The following is a 23,986-nucleotide window of genomic DNA, read 5'->3' as shown; positions in this document are numbered from 1 at the left end:
GCATGTACTACTCCCATTCTATGCAAATCTATCTCATGCATATTCATTGTATTTATTTATTTATTATCTCATTTGTACCCCACAGTTTCCCAACAATGTCAGGCTCAATGTGGCTTACAATGCACCACAGAGCCAGGCGCCAATGTAGTAAAATGAAACTAATACAGCAAACCTACAAGATATAATGGGGAAGAATAGGAATGGATGGAGATAGAGCGCAAACTGTGAGGGAAGGGGGAGATGTCCAAATGTCTTTAGGTCAGTGTGTTTCCAGCAGTGGAGTCACTGGGAGAGCCCGCAGGGAAGGAACTTCTGAATAACGTGGTCTTCAGTGATTTCCGGAAAGTTAGATGATCTGTTGTGGTTTTGATGGACCTCGGCAAAGAGTTCTCAGTGGTGTACCGAGGGTGGGGCGGTGCGAGCGGCCCACCCCGGGTGCAGATCATAAGGGGGTGCTGGCATGGGTATCTCCCCCTCCCTCCCTCCCCCTACTGATGCGGTGCTGCCATGGGTGTCCCTGTTCCCCCGACTGATGTGGTATCACTCTCCCTCCTTTTTTCACTCCCTTTCACCCGCTGCAGGTCTTTAAACTTCCAGGCCTCTGTCAGCTATCTAAGCACTGCTTTCAGCCACCCCTGGGAAGCCGCCTCTGTATAGTATTCTGCCTACGTGGGAAGCTGTACAGAGAAGGCTTCTAGGATAGGCCGAAGACAACGCTTAACTTTGCTGATGCTGCCGGCAGGCTTGGAAGCCTTCAGAATGGGGTGGGGGTGGAGAGAGGAGGGAAAGCGATGCCAGACTACAGGGAAAGAGGAGTGCAGAGAGGACTATGCAATGCCAGACCGAAGGGGAAGGGGGGGTGGAGAGGAGGGAGAGTGATGCCAGACCACAGGGGGAAGGGGGTGGAGAGAAGAGGGAAAGCAATGTCAGACCACAGGGGAAGGGGAAAGGAAAGGGGGGTGGAGAGAAGAGGGAGAGCAATGCGATGCCAGACCACAGAGGAAGGGAAAAAGGGTGGAGAGAGGAGGGAGAGTGATGCTGGACCAAAGGGGAAGGAGGAAGCGAGAGCTGGACCCACTGGGGAGGGGTGGGAAGAGAAGAGAAGAGAGAAAAGCGGGACACAGGGAGGGGAGACTGGGAATAAGCTGGATCTGGGGAGGGGGAGAGTGAGATGCAGTGCTATGGGGCAGGGGAGAGATGCTCCCCCTTCTTTCTTTCTCTCTCCTGCTCTGTCACCCCTGGGCCAGCAACATGGGAACAGAGAGGGGGAGGGATTGGGACACGGAGGGCAGATGCTGAACATGGGGGGAATAGGGACAGGGAAACGTGGAGGTTATGGACAGGATAGATAGGGGAGCCAGAGGGAATAATGGTGGACATGAAGAGAGAAAAAAGTCAGATAGACAGGAGATACTGGAAAGCAGAAGATGGATAGGAGTGGAGGAGTGGCCTAATGGTTAGTGCAGCAGCTTGTGGATCTGGGGAACTGGGTTCGCAGTCAGTTGAGATCCTGGGGAACCAGGTTCAATTCCCTCTGCAGCTCCATGTGACCCTGGGCAAGTCACTTAACCCTCCATTGCCCCAGGTACAACAGTGTACTACTTAGAATGTGAGCCTACTAGGGACAGGCCCAGTACCTATAAAATGAAACTAAACCGCTTAGGTCTAAGTGGTATATAAATACTTAAATGAATGAAAGAAATGAATATGGATGGGGAAAAGGAACAGAGGAGAGGTAAAGATGGAGAGAGGGGGAGATGCTGGAATGCATCATGTAAAAAGGAGAGAGGGGACACAGGCTGGATGGAAGGGAAAGAAGGGGAAGGCAGTGGATGTAAGGGGCAGAGATAGAAGGCAGATGCTGGATGGAAGGCAGAGAGAGAGAAGGCAGATGCTGGATGGAAGGCAGAGAGAGAGAGGGCAGATGCTGGATGGAAGGGAGAGAGAGGGCAGATGCTGGATGAACCATCACCCTGTCGCTACTTCTACCCCTATGGCGCAGAGATCGTTGGCACTGTCCCAGCCAAACCTCCAGGGTAAGCTCCAGAGGATCTCTAATGAGAGAAGCACTTTACATTCTCTGCATTTGAGTAAAAGAAAAATAGTTATGTATAGCAAAGCCCTTTAAGGTAGGACAGACAAAATGCTCAGTAGCTATATGTATACATCTGTACTATAATAAAAGGCACCGTCAGCGTTCTGAAGCTGACTCCATGGCTTCAAGTGAAGGGTTCATAAGGATTGTTAGGTTCGTCACTCTGTCACCATCTCGCTTGGCCCTGCCCTCGCGCCTCTGATAGGTCCGCTGCCCTCAATGTCATCGCGTTTTGACGTCCTCGATGGCCGACAGAGATGGTTAAAGAGCGACGAACCTGACGAAAATTACGAACCCTTCGCTTGAAGCCATGGAGTCAGCTTCAGAACGTTGCAGGTGGGTGGCTGGAGGGGAGGGGAAAGGATTGAAGGAAAGGGGGCAACTACCCTGGAACTGGGAGGGAGGGAGAGAGAGAGAGGAGGGGCAATGATCTTGGAACTGGGTGGGAGGGTGGGCGGCCCCTGCAACTTGGAGGGTGGGCGGCCGGACCCTGGAACTTGGAGGGGGGCCAAGCGTACCCAGAAACTGGGATTGATGGGGGGGGGGGGGTGACCCTGAAACTGGGAGGGAGGGGGAGAGACCCAGAAAATGGGAGTGTGCATTAATTCATTGGTCAGTGCCTGTAGATGACTCCAGAGGCAGCAAGCACATTAATGGTGCTGTTAGAGACTGAGAAATCCAGACGAGTGTTAGTGTTTTGTCAGAAGTTTATTTGCAGTCCTTCCAGGGAGGAAAATGAGAAGGCCCCAAAGGAAGGTGCAAATATGAGAGGTACACTGCTGGCTCTGCTGAAGGGAGATGTGGGAAGAGAGATGGTACCACAGCTTCTCTTACCCAGGAGAAGTTATCGCCCTTCAAAGTCTGGAATGCCACATTAACTGCTGGCTTTGTATACTGCTTTCTTTTCCTGTTACGGATATACCAATTAACCTGCTAGCTCACAGGGCCGGTCGGCAATTGCAGAGCCCTGTGCAGACCAGTTCAGTGGTGTCCTGCACCTGCATCCCCCCCCTCCTGCGCCCGCCACCATAAGCCATAATTCATCAGAGTTTAAAAGGAGGTTTAGAGCTCTCAGAACCCCACATCGCCCTGTACCTTGATGTGCATCCACCACGTTTCAGTAGAGAGCGGCAGACAGTGGCATCGATTTTCGTATCCTGTCAGGTGCCCCTTCTCACTGCTGCAACTCGTCATTGTGGAAGCAGGAAGTGACATCAAAAGGGGGACGGGATGCAGCAACTGACAGGATATGAAAATTGCTGCGGCTGCCTGATGCTCTCTACTGAAATGTGGATGCACATTAAAGTACTGAGCAAGGAGGTGTTACGAGACAGGAGGACAGACGTGCTAGAGATACGGGGCCCTGTGCGTCCGGCCCTGTCGCCCATGCCTAAGACCGGCCCTACTAGCTCACACAGGTAATCTCATGAAAAAATTATAGCAGTAAGTGGAACAAGGTTAGAAAAGTATACTCCAGTGAGTGGGTGAAATTTCCAGACGTGTTCTGTACACTGACCTTTTGTATCTGAGGAGATTTGCAGTGGTGGACAGGAGAAGGGAGAGAGATATGCCAGGCTGTGTACATATATGTGCTCAGTTCCTTGATCTTTCTATATTTTCCTTCCCCCATCCTATTTAATCCTCAGTCCTATCTCCTTTTCTGTCCCCCTCCCCAATCTCCAGTCCTTTCCCCCCCTCTTCTTGAGATCATTTGTGTGTCTGTGTTTTGTGTCATTGGGGGGGGGGGAGGGGGGGGCAATTTCTCCAAATGGGTTAGTTTTGCACATACTGTGACAGGAATGAATGGAGTATGATCTCAGCCTCTCAAATTTATTTTTATTTTGTTACATTTGTATCCCACATTTTCCCACACATTTGCAGGCTCAATGTGGCTTACATAATACCATGAAGGCATTCGCCAAGTCTGGTATGGGAATAGTACAAAATGTTATAGTGGGATAGGGACGATAAGATTCAATCAAGTTGGGTTGGAGGTAAAAGGGTTTGTCAATGTTCAATACGATCTTTGATAGTGAAGTGTTGCAGGGTTGAGTCACCTAAGTTGGGTCATTCGGATATGCCTTTCCGAATAGGTGAGTCTTTAATAATTTTCTGAATTTTAGATGTAGTACAGGCAGAGAGGGTAATACAGTATACAATAAGAGAAACCAAAAAGAAAAAAGCAACACTGGGCCTTCAAGAGCGGGACAACAGGAGTACTTTATTAACCAAGGACCCGACATGGGCCGTGTTTCGGCGCCAAAAAGGCGCCTGCCTCAGGGGTCTATTAATAAAAACATATAAATACAAAAATAAAATATATCAAATATATCAAATAAATAGTAAAGACATCAAAACATAAATAATATTTAGAAAATAATAAAATAATAAAATATTGATATTACAAACAATTATATTAACTTAATAAATTGCGTAAAATTATATTGTTCCAACAATCATATAATATTTATGTATACAGTTTCAGTGAACTTTAAAATTTTTTATTTAAAAAAATAATAATAAATTGATATAATGTCAACAGATTAAGAATGTGGACAAACATCTAATGAAAAGATTTTAGTATGCAATTTGTGGAACAAATATTTGTGAATAAAAATTTTTTTTGATGGTATAAAAGAAATTGTTGTGTATATACCCATACATATAAAAATATGCACTCAAAACTATAATAAAAAAAGTCATATTTATATGTTTTTTCGAGAGTAAAAATTGAAAATTATATGTAAAAAAACTTTTATCATGTAGTGATTCTGATGGATGAAATGATGCAATTTGTCTAAACCTAAAAAGTGTTCTGTCTCCTTTAAAATTCATCCCTGCAAAATATGACGTCATCACGTTTACGTCTCAACGACGCCCTTTCAATCTCTTACAAACGCCTTTTTTAGCGTCTTTCCTTTGCCGCCTTTTTTTCACTTTATATAGAAGAGATCAGACATTAAACCAACATTTACCCTTTTGGATTGAACAGGAGAAGGCCCCTTTATCGGAGCCCTTTTCATTCACGCGATAGCGAAATCAATACAAGTTACTGAGGCTGTCTTTCAAGGTAAGAAGTTTTTTTCAAACTGCTATTATCGGCAATTCTAATCCTGGGCGTTTCTTCTGCCCTTTCATATATATGCTAGAAATAAGGCACGATACCTATAAGAAGCCATTCAAACATCGGGCTTCACCTGTAACTATCTTTTTAAAAAAATGTATTCCCAAATATTTAGAATGGCACCGCTATTATTACATTTTACATATCCATTTTTTAAGGGGGCCATGAAGGTTTGCCGTTTCCCTTTAAAAATGAAGGTTCACAATACTTTTTTACCTTTGTCTGTTTATTTACTCTATATTCATTTTGTAGGCACCTATATCTTGAACTCTGTCTAACTACTACATCTACAAATTGGTAAGCCTACTTCAATGATGATTTTTATTTACACATATATCGACAATCAAACTGATGACGTCATAACCACCATATAATTTGGGATTAGACAAATTGCATCATTTCATCCATCAGAATCACTACATGATAAAAGTTTTTTTACATATAATTTTCAATTTTTACTCTCGAAAAAACATATAAATATGACTTTTTTTATTATAGTTTTGAGTGCATATTTTTATATGTATGGGTATATACACAACAATTTCTTTTATACCATCAAAAAAATTTTTTATTCACAAATATTTGTTCCACAAATTGCATACTAAAATCTTTTCATTAGATGTTTGTCCACATTCTTAATCTGTTGACATTATATCAATTTATTATTATTTTTTTAAATAAAAAATTTTAAAGTTCACTGAAACTGTATACATAAATATTATATGATTGTTGGAACAATATAATTTTACGCAATTTATTAAGTTAATATAATTGTTTGTAATATCAATATTTTATTATTTTATTATTTTCTAAATATTATTTATGTTTTGATGTCTTTACTATTTATTTGATATATTTGATATATTTTATTTTTGTATTTATATGTTTTTATTAATAGACCCCTGAGGCAGGCGCCTTTTTGGCGCCGAAACACGGCCCGTGTCGGGTCCTTGGTTAATAAAGTACTCCTGTTGTCCCACTCTTGAAGGCCCAGTGTTGCTTTTTTCTTTTTGAATTTTAGATGATCATAAGCTGTGCTTGCATTGTGCCAAAGAGAGCTTCTTTCTGGAGATTATAAGATGTAATGTATGTAGGCAACTTATCCAGGTGTGCTTGGAAGGTCTTCTTGATCAAGCCTGTAACGACCGAAATGATGGGAAATATTTCTGTATCTTTGTGCCACATTTTCTTGGTCTTGGACTGCATTTCTTGATACTAGAGGATTTTCCCTCTCTCCATGCGATTCACTGAGTATTCACTTGAGACCGACACCTCTATAATCAATGCCATTCTGGTGTGGTTTTTTTTCTGTTATATCATGCTCCCAGTGGTTTTCCATACACTGATGTAATGCTTACAGAGTTTCCAATGAGTGAAACACAACACCTTGTTGTGCCTTTCTGTATAAAAGCTTTCTGCCGTCAGCACTTTGCAACCTGCCACGAGTTGAGTGTTTCTAGCTCTTTCTTACAGAATCTACAAATGTCTGCTGCATAGGTTTTTTCAGTGCTTGCTGTAAACCATCTTGTCCATAATTTGCTGTCTTGGGCTGCAACTATCAATCGCTCATCCTTAGCTTTCAATTCACCTCTCCTTAACCAGTCGCGTCCATTTGTGTCCGTTGTTGATCCACGAAGGGTCCCTGGAGTAACATTTTGTATTTCCTGCTGTACTTCTACTTTTGCCACTTGTTGTTTCTCCCCCGCTGATCCAATTCTTTGACGCTTTTTCTCTTTCTTCACAAATTCTATTGCTTCCTTTCTTTTTGGTGCCGATGGATTTTCAACCATTCTTTCTACTCGTCAAAGTGTTTGTCCAGGTTTAATGATGGAACTGGAAGTTTTCTTTCATATTTCAACACCTTTTGTGCATTGGGATCTGATGGTACCATTAGGTAAGCCTGGAGGCCTATGATTGTAGCTTTCACTTGTGTGTCTGATTTTTCTGTGTACGCATTTGTGTGTGTTTATGCCAATCTAATGTGCTCAGGTTTCTGCCCATGTGCAGCTGAAAGATAATACAGAGGAGAAAATAGTGAGACCCTAAAGCATTCCATGAGAAACACATTTATTTATTTGAAACATTTATATTCCATCACTAGCAGTCCTTAGACAGTAGTACGATATGCTAAAGAAATCCTAAAAAACACACAAGAAAGCCTGATGTTATGGAATCGGGTCAACGTTTAAAAAAAACGTATATATCTGGCAATGGGTGCCAATCGTGTAAGTACTTTTATTTTTTTATTTTTTTTAAATTTTTTATTTATAGCCATTTAAATTTTTACAAGCAATAAAACAACTTGTTGGAAATACAGAGAAAGTAATATATAGGAATTATTTCAGTCAGGTAATTATATTCTCTTCCTTAGACCACTAAATAGGGAGAGTGAAACAAGACAAGATCAATTAAACAATAAACAGAAAAAAAAACGTGGTATTAACCTGATTATCCCCAGATATTACTCGTCTAATTCATTATTCCACATTGATCATCTGGTTGGCTTCTTCAAGGCCAATACAGTGTAAAGTCAAATCATTTCATTGAAAGCATACTTATTGTCCAATATTAGTTAGAAATAATACATCTGATTACATTCTTTCTCTTTTAAAAACCAGAAGTTATTTAACAATACATATACTTAAGTCTCTAATTCAAAGCCCACTGATTAAAGTAATCCCAGTTTTCACAGGCTTCACTCCTTTTAAATTAATAATTGAGGAAATATTTCTGAGGAAAACTTTAGGAGTCATACCCGGAACTCTGGGAAAAACAATAATCTCGATATTAATCATCTATAATAATATTCATTTTATTATTCAAGTTTCTGGTCTATTATCATTTTCAAAATCATAGCCACTTCTTGCACGTGTTATATCATTTTTTCACTCTCAAAGGGTTCAGTTAAAGTGTCCATGTAACTCTCTAATAAAATTATATCTGAAACAAAATTATTTACTGCCACCGTTAGGTCCGAAGCGCCTTCCAGATGGTATACAATGTAACCTCCACGGGAGCCAAAAACTCCAAGTTGATTTCTCTTGGGTGTTTAGGTGTGGTTCCGCCGATTCGGGTTCTGCTGTAAAAGTCCTCCGTTTCAGCATATGCCTCTAACTCACTCCTCTACTCCTTTGTACATGGTGGTTGAATAATTCGGGAGCGATGGAGTTGTTTTTTTCCAGGTCCAAGAGCGTCGACGCTTCTTCACCGGAGCTAATCAAAGGTCTCGCCAACCCTTTCATCTGTGGGCAGTTTATTGCGCAGCAGTCCCGCACTTGCTGCTCAGGGGACAAAACACTGGCCATCGGCGGCTGACCGCCGGTTGTTCCCTTCCTCTCAGTTAAGGTAACTGCAATTGCAGAGAGGAAATTTATGTAAAGAAGGCGAAACTTCAGAGGGCAGCTGGGCCGTTGGGCATACGAACTTCAGGTTGCCATCTTACCACTCTCCCAGTTTTGGACACACTTTGGTTTCTCCTCAGAGGCCTGTCTGATATGGGTAACCCTTCAGCATAGCCCTCTGAGTCATTGAAACACAGAAGCCCCTCCACCACTACAAGGTGGTGTCCCTTTGGAGGGGCGTGTAAGTATTTTTAAATAAATTTTTGGCCTGTGGAATGGCTCACGTGGCTTTATAAATTACTGTACAGCCAAAATTAGGAATTCGAAATTTGGGTGGGATGTGGAGTGATCTGGGAGCAGACAAAAAGCATACACAGTAGTGGCGATATTCATCCACTGTCCATATAAATTAAATGTATAAATGCTGCTGCAGAAATAGCAGTTATAGTTTTTATATTGATAAGATATCTGTTTATATTCAGCAGTGGCACTGTATGTTTATCACTGTTGAATAGACTTAAGATATCACCCCACTAAAAGTTTAGCTCAGTAGGTTTGTCTTTACAGACATGCATGCTTCTGGGTGCCGGTAATCTACACTGTATTTGCAGATTTTTTGTACAATGATGAATTGTTCTGGTTCCTCTATTTAGGACCAATGTTACATGTTTAGCAGATTTGTGTTCTGTGTGTGTAGGTATGTTTGTAAGGGAAGCTGGTGTGTGTCTTTGTAGGTGTTTATGTGTGTATATAAGGGAAGCTGGTATGAGTGTGTGTTATGTGTAGGTGTAAAGGAAGCTGGTGTGTGTTTATGTTTAGGTGTGTATGTAAGGGAAGATGGTGTGTTTGTGTGTATCTAAGAGAAGCTGGCCCAACAAATTCACTAGTGTGCAGGGCACTTTCACTCACACAAGACTTCATCTGAAGAGAGAAGTGCCCAGTTCCAGCTGTCTAGTCTTGCAGACATTTCTCATTTTCAGGAGAACCAGAATGAATAATTGTGAATGGGACAGTTCTCAAAGATGCTTGCATTGGTGTAAAGTCCATGGGTATTTTTAGCCACAGGCTTTATGCCAATTTTCAAAGTGGAAATACCCACATATGTTTGCTTTACAAACTGCTCTGGGAACAAGTACCTGCAGGTATTTTTTTTTCTTTGTGCAAAATGTGTATTGTCTTTCCTGACTAATCCCTGTCCTCGAATCTGCCTCCTTTCTACCTGGGTAAAAGTACATGATTTCTTGATACCCATGCATACCATTATTTGAGATAAGAGTGGGCAGACTACCAGTTCACCTGGGCAAGTGGAGTTTGAAAACCACTGGAAATACATTTTTCAAAATAAATAAAACTAGATTAATGCACATAGGTTGGTTTCTGTGAAGACCAGACATGGTTGGAACCCTAACTGGAGCTGTGTATTACAGATATTAATTTATTTTGAGGCCCCCTAGTGGCACATTGTTATATCTCACTGTTTTCCTACTTCCTGTTGGTCTTCACCTTTAAATCGAAGTTGTAATGCGACATGGTTCGAGTCCTCACAACTGCATGGTATGCCTTTATTTTTAACCCTGAAATGCTGTGCTCTCTCTGGCCTTGTATCCGCCATCACACCCTTAGGCTCCAGAATAACTGAGTCAGCTGTAGACAGCTGCTTCTTGTAATCACTCCAGAGTTTTCACCTGCTTTATGACTTTCCAGCAGTATTCATCTGTCTATGATAAAGGGAGGGTCAAACTCCCGAGCCTGTGCTGACACTGGACCTCTGAGTCACCTGAAAATTAGAAATTAGTTAGGTTTGATTGGGTGTTTTTTTTTTTTTTTTCAAACCCAGAATGAAGCAGCTTAACTGCATAGCTTTCCCATTTGCCTGCATATACTGAAAATGAGAATCACTTGTTCCTTCTTTGCTATATATTTGTGATACTACCTGTTGCTGTACCAGTAAAAAAAAAAAACTGCACCGCTGCTTCTTTTCCGTGCTTCCTTTTTGTTAGGGCCGACCTCTCTTACACAGTCAAAAATGGCAGCTAAAACCCAGTTGGCCTATCTTCTATTTTACTACTTTTTGGGGTAGATGACCTTAAAAATCCCCAGATGCTCTCCTCCCTCTTCCCCTGTATCCTTTAGCTACTCAGCCCTTTTTCTACCACTGCCCCCCCCCCCAATATCTGTCTCAAACATATACAGAATGTATTGCAATGCTGGCCTTTACCTCTCCCACCAGTGAGCCATTTCAGGCCTTGTCCTCGTCCTCTTTGATTCTTATAAGAATCGTATAATAATTCACACAGCCAAGCTGTTAATCTGAAGCATCAGGTTGCCTCTTGCTCACTGTTGGGCTTTCAAACCATGACCATGCCATGAAGTTATCTCTTGAATGCTTGGTGCGGCTACAGCACTGCTGCTTGAGATTGTAGTAACCACTTTGTGCAGGTTACCCCAGTGTTTCTGTACCATCTTTGGTAGATGAACTTACACAAGAACCCATATTCAATTCAAAACTCAACTGTGCCCCTCTCCTCCTCCCCCCCCCCCCCCCCCCATTTCATGTTTTGCCTTCAAACTTTGTAATAATCTAAGTATCTACCAAACCTAGTGATGCTGTGACCCAAACAACTTTCTAGGTCAGTGTGGCTTGTCGGAAACTACCCAGCCTGCACCATTCTATTTAGTTACTAATTATGCAAAGCAATACGACACTTAAGTCCCGGTATTTAGCTGGTGGCAGTCGGTGTTTTGCTGACTGCCACGCTGGCATTATACCTGGAAATTCAATGTTGGGCCATATCTGGGCTCTGGCATTGAATTTCTGGGTATACAGAGCCGACGAAAACATTGCCAATTAAGTGTGATATTTATTCGGCACTTAACCAGCTATGAAGAACCACATAAAGATAGGAATGCATTTTATATGATCCTGTTTATGTGGAGGGGCATAATCGAACGGCGGCGGCCATCTCTAAGGCCGGCCCCGTCAAGCAGCGTACCTGACTGTATTATCGAAACAAGATGGCCGGCCAGCTTTCGTTACAATAATACGGTCGGGGCCAGCCAAATCTCAACATTTGGTCCGCCCTTAGAGATGGCCGGCATTGGTTTTCGCCAATAATGGAAACTAATGCCGGCCATCTCAAACCCGGCCAAATCCAAGGCATTTGGTCGTGGGAGAAGCCAGTATTTGTAGTGCACTGGTCCCCCTCACATGCCAGGACACCAACCGGGCACCCTAGGGGGCACTGCAGTGGACTTCACAAATTGCTCCCAGGTGCATAGCTCCCTTACCTTGGGTGCTGAGCCCCCCCAAAACCCACTACCCACAACTGTATAACACTACCATAGCCCTTAAAGGGTAATGGGGGGCATCTACATGTGGGTACAGTGGGTTTCGGGTGGGTTTTGGAGGGCTCCCATTTACCACCACAAGTGTAACAGGTGGGGGGGGGGGGATGGGCCTGGGTCCGCCTGCCTGAAGTGCACTGCACCCACTAAAAACTGCTCCAGGGACTGACATACTGCTGTGATGGAGCTGGGTATGACATTTGAGACTGGCATAGAGGCTTATTAATTTTTGTTTTTGGGTGGGAAGGGGTTGGTGACCACTGGGGGAGTAAGGGGAGGTGATCCCCGATTCCCTCCGGTGGTCATCTGGTCAGTTCGGGCACCTTTTCGAGGCTTGGTCGTGAACAAAAAGGGACCAAGTAAAGTCGGCCAAATGCTCGTCAGGGCTGGCTTTTTTTTTTCCATTATCGGCCGAGGCCGGCCATCTCTTAACCACGCCCCCCGTCCTGCCTTCGATACACTGCCAACGCCCCATTGAACTTTGGCCGGCCCTGTGACGGAAAGCAGTTGAAGCCGGTTAAGTGCTGACCCCCCCCCCCCCCCCCCAGAGCGCCCACAAAATAGCCAGTTTCAGCTCCTGGCCTTTTAAATAATTTTGAATATTGGGGCCTTAGATGTTTCTTGTTGTAAACCCCAGACACACCTTCTGAAAAAGCTCACTCTTTGGAGTGGAGGGGTAGCCTAGTGACCAGAGCAGCGGGCGAGCAACCAGGAAATTCTGGTTCAAATCCCAGTGCTGCTCTGTGTGACCCTCCATTCTGTATGGGGACAGAGTACTACCCTACTGTACCTTGAACTACTACTGAAAGAGGTGTGAGCTGTACCGCAAAAAATAAATCTCACTCTGTGAGGTGGTCCATCCTTGGCATCCTTGTGTTCTTTCCATCTCTTCCCATCCCTTTAGAAGTTTCTTTTCATGGATTTGTTTTTCACGAGAACGTTTCTCTAGCAAACTAATTGTTGGCAGCAGACTTATTTTTATTTTTTATTTTATGCGATTAATTTTACAAAGACAAAAATACATCTTTGAGAGAAAAATCACCAAGATACATACTTAAAACATCAAGAGAACATTAAAGAAGAAATCGGTTGTCAAATTATGTTAGTTGCTGTTTACGAGTTCCTAATCACACATTGGTCCAGTGCACTTAGTTGTGTTTTCTTTATTTGCGCATTGATTTGTACCTTATGGTGTGCTGTGCTGTTTTTGTACTTCTGTGTTTCAATAAAAATATATTAAAAAAAAAAAAAAAAAAAGAAAAAGAAAATTACAAGAATAAACTTGGCTAAGTAGACAAAAACAGGATCCAAGATAGTATTCCAAGGGAAGTTGGATTAAAGAAAAAGAAAACAAGGAAAGACAGGTTAACCTTTCCATAACTATTTCTTGGTCAGCTAAACAACTGGAATAAAGCCTGAGCTACCCTGGGAGTTAAAAAAAAAAAAACAAAAAACTGCGCAATTGAAGAGGTTCAAAGTATACATATTTCTTATCTTTAAAAAGAAGAAAACATTTACAGGGAAATTGGAGCTGGAAATGAGCTCCCAATGATAACGCTTCTTGTCTCATTCCTGTAAACTTCTTCCTCCTTTCCTGGGTCTATTTTGAAGCATCGGGGAAAAATCTGAACTTTTCCACCTAGAAAGGTGGGCTGAGCTTTCTGAAGATAAACCTCAACAAGGCATCTTTGTCTTGTAAAAACACAAATGAAACCAGGGCTGTAGCTCTCATTTTAATTTCTTTCACCATCTGCTCAATCAACGTAGAAACATCCAAGCTATCTGATGATACGTCCTGTAAAGGCTGCTCCTCCTGCTTTTCCTGCACTTCTCCTGACTTTGATGGAATAGTCAGGATATAGTATAGTTTTTGAACAGGTGAGAAAGAATTCTCCGGATACTTAAGTCTCCTTTAGAAATCTATGAAGCATGTCCCTAGGTGAAATAAATCTTGACTATGGAAAATTAAGTATTCTTTGGTGTAAATTTATCACTGAATTTTCCAGATTTTCCACCTTTCGATGAAGCAAACTGAGCCTGATTCTCCTGTAACTTGGTCACCTCAGCTTCCAGCCGAGTTTGTTTAGTTGCAATGGTTTCAACACAACTTTTAACTTCTCTGATTTGCACAGCATTATTTAAGGGAACTGAAACAAAAGAAGTGCAAACCTTATACAGAGTTTCAAGGGCTGTCCATTATTGAATCCAGTGATTTCTCCTGTGGTCTCACCAATGGCTGAAGAGCAGTAGCACAGAGAGCAACGTCATCAGAAAGTATAAGCTGTGTAAATTCCTTTCTCCTTAGCTTCCAACAGTGCCATGTCCAGGAGTCGCTGGGTCCCCTCCGGAAAACGCTGTGGAGTTAAACCAACAGCAGCAGTCTTCCCCAACGCTTCCAATGGTGAGGTTTGCTCCAACCCGCTTCTTTCAGGGTGAAGAATTGCCGCTAACCCTACATCAGGTTGCAGGAGAGGATGGGTTGTTGGTCCCGCCGGGCTGAGCAAAAAAACACTGTCCAATCTAATATTTTTATGGGAGTTCTCTCTCTGAAACCACCAAGCCAAGCTGAGGTCTGACATTTAGCCAAGCATATTCTGCGGGAATGATTCTTTCCCATCGGTGATCCTGGCCTTTCGTGCCCACATCCTCCCAGATATAACAGGAAAAATGGAATCTGGAGAGCAAATTAAACCACCCTTTGGCAGCAGTCAGTGTAAAACCTTTAAACTCAGAATATATTTTGAAAAAGTCTGTGCCTGTCTGTCGTCTTAGCTTTGTTTTTGTGAATGCTGTTGGAATTGGAAAAAAAAAAAAAAGGATTTCTTTGAAGCTATGCCATCTCAAGGCACAGACTTAAGTATTTCAGGTCTGAGGCCTGGTCTGTACAATAAATTAAAAACATGTGTGTTCCTTGCTCCATTTTGCGATGACATGGAAAGTTTTGTGCCGTTAAGCTGCTTTGGCTTTTACTCGGCCCTCAGCTGTGTGTATTGGGAAAGATTTAAAAGCGCTTGTAAACATTTTATTAAAAGAAAGTAAATGTGATGAAGGAACACCACATCCTAGCAGGACTTGAAGCAACCAGAAATCTCTGACGTGAATGCATGCAGACCACAAAAGTCGTAGTTGAAGAGTTCAAAGTGTTGTTTTTTTTAGTTGTGATTAATGCAGTGAGTTGATGAGGACACACAGATTCACCCTCTTTCCCGATTTATCTATGCTTTTTAAAACTGCTTTTTTTTTTTTCTGGTACTATATGGTGCAACTGAGCACTTAATTTCAATGTAAGACTGAGCTGCTTTGGGTAGGTCATGGGCCTGGTCTGCTAAGTAGTTGTGTTCTGCAGTGAGGACCAGGAGTATGGCTAGGCTTGAGACTGTTACTGTGTGCTCGGGTGAAGACCCTGGTTCAGTCTTCATTTTATAAACTGTGCCTGGTTTGGTGCTTAAAATGCATTTTGTCTCTACAAGATTTTTGCACTGTGTTATGGTTGTTGGTCTTGAGGAACTTGGAATACTGTTATTGCTTGCTTGCATTTATTTATTTATTTATTGCATTTGTATCCCACATTTTCCCACCGTTTTGCGGGTTCAGTGTGGCTTACAATATATTATGAATCATGGAAATTTGTTACAACTCGGTTATGGATTACATTGTGATGAGTTATGCGAGACAAAGTCAAAGTATCGTTAAGGAATATAATAACGGAAAAGAGCACTGAAACATTGGAAGGAAATAACGGAAACAAAAAGGGGCAATATATAATAACAGGAAAACATTTGGTATACATTTTCTGTGAGTAAAGGTATGAGTGTGGTGAGATTACGGGGGATGAGAATTCAGAAGTGGCTGTATTGATATAGCTTCATAAAACTCAAATCTTGCCCTGATGCAGAATTCTGTGGCACGCCTTTTAGTGAATTGTCATCGCAACTACATTACCCTGCATTTGGAAGCACTCCATTTGTTGCTAGTTTTCTGGTGCGTGTGATTTAAGGTAGTGATAGTCATTTTCCATGCTTTGTCTCCACGCTCCGGATTATATGAAATATTTGGTTTTATTTCTGTCATGCACTTACCTTCTGGGTCCCAGGCCCTAAATAGGAGGTGAGCTCACTCAGCCTCATCCAGGGGCCCTGTAACTAAGCTGCGTAAGCAGCTAAGTGTGCCCAACGCGTGCCAAATTGGAGTTACTGCCCGGTTATCACATGGCCCTTGCGTTAATTTCAATTTTGGCGCTCGTCCGCTACGCACATCTGAAAAATATTTTTTTATTTTCTGACGCGCGGCAAGTGGAATATGACGCCTGTAGACCATTACCGTCCGGTTACCGTGCGAGATCTTACCGCTAGGTCAATGGCTTGCAGTAAGGTCTCGGACCCAAAATGGATGCACGGCAGTTTTCATTGCGCACGTCCATTTTCGGCAAAAAAAAGGGCATTTTTTTGTAGGTACGCTAAAAAATAATTCTGTGCATGCCCAAAACATGCGTCTACACTACCACAGGCAATTTTTCAGCGCACCTTAGTAAAAGGACCTCCCCCCCCCCCCCCCCCCCCCCTCCAGTTTTTATACTCTGCCTGTCTCTGCCCTATGGGGTGGCACTACCTGATTGGTTCCTTCCTAGACTCCTTGGGCTGATTGGTTCCCTACATATACTGGAACTGTGTCTTCTCTGACATCACATTGGTCTGGTGGAGCTCTCAGTGCCTTGTTCTCGGTTGATAACTGGTGTTTGACCTCAGCTAGTCTGTCATTAATGAATTCTGCAGGTTCTTGCACTCTTCCTTGCCCTGTCATCTTAGATTTGTTCTGTGCCTGGTTTCTCTCCTGTCTCTTCCTCTGCCTCATGTCTGCTATCCACTCCCTCCTAGGGACTGCTGTGCTTCAAGTCCTAGCAGCTTCAACTAGGGCTCAACCCAAAAGGAAAGGGAGCTATTATAGATGAAGGTACACAACTGTTCAAATCCCGCTGCTGCTCCTTGTGATCTTGGGCAAGTCACTTAACCCTCCATTGCCTCAGGTACAAAATTAGATTTTGAGCCCTCCAGGGACAGGGAAATACCCAGTGTACCTGAATGTAACTCACCTTGAGCTACTACTGAAAAAGGTGTGAGCAAAATCTAAATAAATAAACAAACCCTGATCCCTGTTGTTCGCCTTGAGTGTGTACTAACATAGTAACATAGTAACATAGTAGATGACGGCAGAAAAAGACCTGCACGGTCCATCTAGTCTGCCCACGATAAACTCATGTGTATACCTTACCTTGATTTGTACCTGTCTTTTTCAGGGCACAGACCATATAAGTCTGTGCAGCAGTATTTCCCGCCTCCCAACCACCAGTCCCGCCTCCCATCACCGGCTCCGGCACAGACCCCGTATAAGTCTGCCCTCCCCCATCCTAGCCTCTCAACCACCAACCCCTCTTCCCCCCGCCACCCCCGCCTACTAGGTCATGATAGTTTTAAATCTTGAGGCGGGTTTTCCAATCAAATGATATTGGACTGTTGATAGTGCCTTCAATTTGCCAGGCTTGCTTTGCCGCTACATGCGATCATTATTTAACAATTATGGGGTCTTAGCAATTTTTGTTGTATGTTTTTCATATTTGTTTTTCATATTTGAAAAGGACAGGTAAAAATCAAGGTAAGGTATACACAAAAAGTAGCACATGTGAATTTATCTTGTTGGGCAGACTGGATGGACCGTGCAGGTCTTTTTCTGCCGTCATCTACTATGTTACTATGTTTTTATTCTATTATGTACCTATGTTATAATCTGCTGGGTTTGTAAAAATAGTGGGCTAAAAGGTTTTTTTTCATAATAATAGTGCATGTTTATTGTAATCTGCACTAACCAAATCTGTTTTTGAATTTGTAAACCATAAACCTTGTAAATAAATAAATATTTTTTGTTTTTGTCCAGATATAGACTCTGTTCACGTTAGCTGCGTATGACTGCTTGAGATTCATACATCACTCCTTTCCTTTTTGTGGTTGACTTGTTCAGACTGGCCAAAGCAGCGTAGCGGCTACCGCTGTTCTTCCCATAGGCACGGTCTTCCTCAGTTTCTCTCCCTGGGAGAGGGGGTGGAGTCCCCAGTGGCAGCATCTGGATCTTTGCGATGACATGGCTTTCTTTAGGTTTTTTTGTGCTGACAGAGGATTGGGTCCTCGCTGGCAGGTGCCACTACTCTTCATTGCTGCCGTTGTGGCCTCCCTTTCATCAGCTCCTTTTTTCTTGGCTGGCTGCTGTGAGACTCCCAGTGCAAACAAACCTATTTATATAGACAGACAGATGGGCACTCCCCAATAGGTGTAATCGGTTGGGTAAAATGAGCTTGAAAATGTTTCCTCCCTAGTGTATAAAACTAATAAACCACGTACGACCATCTACACTTCCGTCGAACACTAAAAACTTACCTGTTTAAAAAGGCATACCCTACCAATCCAACATAAATGCTCGATCTCTGTAAAAAAAAAAAAAAAAAAAAATGGACGTAACACAACCCTTCTGAGTACATTTCCCTTATGTGGCTATACCACATAAATATTATCTTACCACAACTTCACTTTGTATTTGTTTACACCGGAGTCTGCAATCGCCTCTCCGGTACTATGTAAGCCACATTGAGCCTGCAAATAGGTGGGAAAATGTGGGATATAAATAAATAGAGACCACTATCCCCCCTCCCAATGCCCCCCCCACACTTGTGCCTACCTCGTTGTAGTAGTTGGAGGAGGGAAGGGGCTAGACTCCCTCCTCTTCGGGTGCCTCTGCAAAATGGCGTCATCCTGCCCTACCTGGTTAAGCCCTGCCCAGTGCATCACATTTTGAAGAGGCGCCTGAAGAGGAGGGAGGAAGTGCTAGTCCCTTCCTCCTCCAACTACTATGAGATAGGCAGCGGGAGGAAGGCATTGGGAGGGGGGAATAGCGGTCCACTGGACCACCAAGGCATTTTAGTTCATGTTGGCGGGGAGGAGGGGGGTGAAGCTAGCGGACCCACTGGCCCACCAGGGGTTTTGTGGGGGGGGGGGGGGGGTCTTTAGGTTTGACAGATCCGGGAGAAAATCCCGGACCTATCAAACCTCTTCTGCTGTTTGACAGGTCCAGGAGTTTGACAGCCCGGACCTGTCAAACAGCTTCTGCAGGAGGATTGTTTTGGTCACATATACAGGCACAATCCTCACAGAAGCACCCCTATGATCAGAGCTAATAGCATACTATTACCGCTGATTATAGGGGCATTAAAGCCCCGCGCTGTTGTTGTGCAAATTTTAGAGCGCTGTTTGGAACAGCTTGGGGCTTCTGATCATCGGCCCATTAATTAGCACATTCAGGTTCATTTGGACCTTGTTTCAATGTATGTGCTGTAATTTTTTTTTTTTGCTTGCCTGCAGTTGTGCATTTTTTTTTAATCAGTCAGGAAGCACCGAACAATGGGAATACAGTAATCCAGTTTCAGAGATTTTCCATATCCTGCTGTGAAAGTGGATGCAGGCTTTCCCATTATTTAAAGAAGCAAAAATGTCATCCTTTCATTAGTGAGCCAAGGCATCAAAATCAAAACTAGATCTCTGTAAAATTCCAGGATTTGGGGACAAGGTACAGATGACTGCATCCAATTTAGTTCTGTAGGATAGTTTAACCCACCATTATCTAAACCAGGGGAAGGCAACCTGCTTACACAGAGGGCTGCATGAATGTCCAAACTAACCCCGATGGGCCGCAGTGGAGGAGTGGCCTAGTGGTTAGGGTGGTGGACTCTGGTCCTGGGGAACTGAGTTCGATTCCCACTTCAGGCACAGGCAGCTCCTTGTGACTCTGGGAAAGTCACTTAACCCTCCATTGCCCCAGGTACAAATAAGTACCTGTATATGTAAGCCGCATTGAGCCTGCCATGAGTGGGAAAGTGCGGGGTACAAATATAACTTAAATAAATAAATAAATAATGTCAGAACCAGAAATGCACAGAGCTCCATAGAGCTTCTGAGATAGATAAATAAAAATTGAATTAAAAATGATGGAAACAAACTGTTAAAATAGCTATTTTGAAAATATTTGTGAAATACAGTATTTAAAATCACCAAAGCTCTGGTTAATGATGACTTCTGTGTATAATTCCTATGGTCTTGTGGGCTGCAGGTTGCCCACCTCTGGTCTAAACAGGCTAAATTCTCTCCCCCAGGTGTAGATTAGAGCTTCGCAAACCTGTCCCACAAGCCAGCCAGCTTTTCAGGATACAGTGAATATGCACAAAAGAGATTTGCATGTACTGCTTCCATTGTTTGCAAATCTATCTCATGAATATACATTGTAAATGTTAAGAATGTGTGCATGGTTATTTTTCCCAGGTTTTTTTTCATTATGTTACAGGAGCAATGCCATTAACAGTACTTCCATATCATCAAGCTGATCAATCCATAGACTGGTGGGTTGTGTCCATCTACCAGCAGGTGGAGATAGAGAGCAAACTTTTGCCTCCCTATATGTGGTCATGTGCTGCCGGAAACTCCTCAGTATGTTCTCTATCTCAGCAGGTGGTGGTCACACACAGCAGCAGCTCTGGCTAGGCCTCCAAGCCTAATTTTTAGGTTTTGTTGAGTGCCTGGGGTTGAGGGCTCTTTTGAGCAAGTGCAAACCTGGTGGTGCCAGGTCCCTCCTTTTCTCCCCCCTCCCGCTGGCTCCGTTAAAAAAAAAAAAAAAAAAAAAAAAATTTGAACGGCCTTAAAGGCGTTTATTTCGACGTTTATTTAAGCGTCTATTGCAGCTACTCACTGAGACACCAGGTCGTTACAACTCGGAGCGGACAGCAGGTAATTTTACCTTTTTATAGCGGGCGGGGGTTCCCCGATTCTTCTCCTCGTGGCTCATGGCGTCGGAGGGCGAGGGCGCAAAGGGTCGCTCCCCGGGTCGCTCGAGCGCTTCTAGAGGGGATGCGGGGGTCTTCAAGCCGGATTCGCCCTTGGTGGGTGACAGTTTCGCGACCGATGCATGTCCCGGTCCTTCCTCCGGCGTGGCGGTTTTTCCCGCCATAAACGCCCATCCCCCGCTCCTCGCCTCCGCCATCTTGGCCGGCCACGCGGCTCGGACGGCTTCTTCTTGGGCCGCCCTTGAGGTTGGAGACATTAATGCCATGAACGCCCTTAATTTGGGCGACGGCACAGAAGCGGCTAAAGTTAAGAGCCGTTCTTCCCGCGCGGCTCCTTCGCGAAGTTTCGCGCCGGACGCCATTTTGGATGCGCAGCATGTCTCTCCCCCGCTATTGCGAGCGCCGGTTGAGAGCGCGCCTAGGGCTGTTGCCCAGGCTGCGGAGGTGCACAGTCTGGGGGGTTTCTCCCCCGAGTTTGTTTTGCTGCTGCATCGGGCCTTCCTCATGCACAACGCTGCCCCCGCTCCCTCCTCTGGTAAAGAGGTTGAGGTTCCCAGAGGTAAACGCCCTCGGGTGGATTCCCAGGCCTTGGAGGAATTTGTCTCCTCCGATGTAGATGAGGGCAGCGTGTCTGAGGTCTCCCAACGGTCCTTTGCGGATTCCTTGGTGGAGACGGATCCCCGCTCGGATGGAGCGGATGACCCCTCTGCAGCGCGGCTTTTTCGCCCGGAGGATTTGCCCAACCTGTTGTTACAGGCCATGGACACTTTGAAGATATCCTCTCCGGAGGACGTCTCTCCCTCAGCCCCTGTTGGCTCTGCCATTATGCTGGGGACTAAGCGCCCGCCTAGAACCTTCCACGTGCATGATGCCATGCACACCTTAATTTCGGCTCAATGGGATGTCCCAGAAGCGAGCCTTAAAGTGGCTAGGGCTATGTCCCGCCTCTATCCTTTGGCTGTGAGTGAACGCGAGGCCTATCTGTGGCCTACCGTGGATTCTTTAATCACTGCGGTGACTAAGAAAACGGCATTGCCGGTGGAAGGTGGCACGGCCCTAAAGGACGCCCAAGACAGGAGATTGGAGGCGGCTTTAAGGTCGTCCTTTGAGGCGGCTGCTTTAAGTTTGCAGGCCTCAGTTTGCGGCTCCTATGTGGCCAGGGCGTGCCTGACTATGGTGCAGCGGGCTTCCCCCTCGGATCATTTCTTGAGGAATGATGGGCCAGCCCTGGAATCGGGCTTAGCCTATTTGGCAGACTTGCTGTATGATGTCTTGAGAGCCTCAGCTAAAGGCATGGCTCAGACTGTCTCTGCGCGGCGGTGGCTTTGGCTGAAACATTGGTCTGCTGACCACGCCTCAAAATCCCGCCTGGCTAGATTGCCTTTTAAAGGCAAGCTGCTCTTTGGGGTCGAGCTGGACAAAATCGTGACTGATCTCGGCACGTCTAAGGGCAAGAAGTTGCCGGAGGTCAGGGCTCGGGCGAGTGCTCGTCCCGGTACCTCCAGAGGACGGTTTCAGGAAGCCCGTCGGTACCGCCCGGGCAGGTCGGGTGCTTCTGCCCCCACTTCCTTTAAGAGGAATTTCTCCCCCAAGCAGCATTCCTTTCGCAGAGACCGCCGTCCCGGAGGTGCTCCCTCCGGTCCTCCCCCAGGGTCTCGTACCCAATGACGGGGTATTGGTCCACGCCCCAGTGCAGATTGGAGGACGGCTGTCCTCGTTTCTGGGCGAGTGGACCACAATAACTTCAGACGCTTGGGTGCTGGAAGTCATCAGAGACGGCTACAAGCTGGAGTTCTGCCGACCCTTAAGAGACGGGTTTGTACTCTCTCCCTGCAAGTCTCCGGTCAAAGCTGTGGCAGTGCAGCAGACTTTGGACAATCTGATCCGCCTGGGTGCGGTCGTTCCGGTGCCAGAAAGTCAGCTTGGCAAGGGGCGTTACTCCATTTACTTTGTGGTACCAAAGAAAGGAGGTTCGGTCCGGCCTATCCTCGACCTCAAAGGGGTCAATCGGGCCTTGAAAGTGCGGCACTTTCGCATGGAGACTCTCCGCTCTGTTATAGCGGCAGTGAAGGCAGGGGAGTACCTGGCATCCTTGGACATCAAGGAAGCGTACCTGCATATTCCCATCTGGCCTCCTCATCAACGCTTTCTGCGTTTTGCAGTCCTGGGCCGACACTTCCAGTTCAGAGCCCTCCCGTTCGGGTTGGCTACTGCTCCGCGGACCTTTTCCAAGGTAATGGTGGTCATAGCGGCCTTCCTGCGAAAGGAAGGAGTACAAGTCCATCCTTATCTGGACGACTGGTTGATCCGAGCCCCCTCTTATGCAGAGTGCGGCAAAGCTGTGGACCGGGTAGTTGCTCTTTTGAGCTCCCTGGGATGGATCATCAACTGGGAGAAGAGCCAGCTGCGCCCGACTCAGTCCCTGGAGTATCTGGGAGTTCGATTCGACACCCAAGTGGGCAGAGTGTTCCTGCCAGACAATCGGATTGTCAAGCTTCAGGCTCAGGTGGACCAGTTCCTAGTAGCCTCTCCTCTTCGGGCTTGGGACTATGTGCAGCTGTTGGGCTCTATGACGGCCACGATGGAAGTAGTGCCCTGGGCCAGGGCTCATATGAGACCACTACAACACTCTCTGCTGCAGCGCTGGACTCCGATGTCGGAGGATTATGCTGTGCGTCTTCCCTTGGATCCAGCAGTGCGCAAGGCGCTGAGCTGGTGGATGCAGACAGACAAGTTGTCTGCGGGAATGCCTCTGGTGTCCCCAGAGTGGATTGTCGTCACGACGGACGCCTCGTTATCGGGCTGGGGAGCCCACTGCTTGGGAAGGACAGCGCAGGGGCTCTGGTCTCCTGCAGAGGCAAAGTGGTCTATCAACCTCCTGGAACTCAGAGCCATTCGGTTGGCGCTTTTGGAGTTCATCCCGGTACTGGTGTTCAAGCCTGTACGGGTCCTGTCGGACAATGCCACGGCTGTGGCCTATGTCAACCGCCAGGGAGGTACCAAGAGCGCCCCTCTAGCCAAGGAAGCTATGAGTCTATGCCAGTGGGCGGAAGCGAACCTGGAACAGCTGTCAGCGGCCCACATTGCCGGAGTCATGAATGTCAAGGCGGACTTTCTCAGTCGCCATACCTTGGAGCCCGGAGAGTGGCAGCTATCTGCTCAGGCGTTCTTGGACATCACGAAGCGCTGGGGCCAGCCGAGCCTAG

General features: G+C 45.1%; 1 protein-coding gene across 3 annotated transcripts in view; it reads left to right on the top strand.

Moving 5' to 3' along the window:
* Positions 1 to 23,986, top strand: part of WWTR1 (WW domain containing transcription regulator 1) — a 199,231-nt gene that overhangs the window by 116,124 nt on the left and 59,121 nt on the right. Inside the window, exon 3 of one of the 3 annotated variants that reach the window (XM_030215722.1) lies at positions 1,967 to 2,036. The exons of 1 other annotated variant lie outside the window; for it this stretch is intronic. In XM_030215722.1, coding sequence (XP_030071582.1) covers positions 1,967 to 2,036 — 70 coding nt within the window. The remainder of the gene's footprint in view (positions 1 to 1,966; positions 2,037 to 23,986) is intronic. One more of the 3 variants, XM_030215721.1, reaches the window with a different exon arrangement.

This window comes from Microcaecilia unicolor, chromosome 10 (assembly GCF_901765095.1).
Source record: "Microcaecilia unicolor chromosome 10, aMicUni1.1, whole genome shotgun sequence".
Taxonomy (NCBI): Eukaryota; Metazoa; Chordata; class Amphibia; order Gymnophiona; family Siphonopidae; genus Microcaecilia; species Microcaecilia unicolor.
This window is presented reverse-complemented; position numbering and strand designations above follow the sequence as displayed.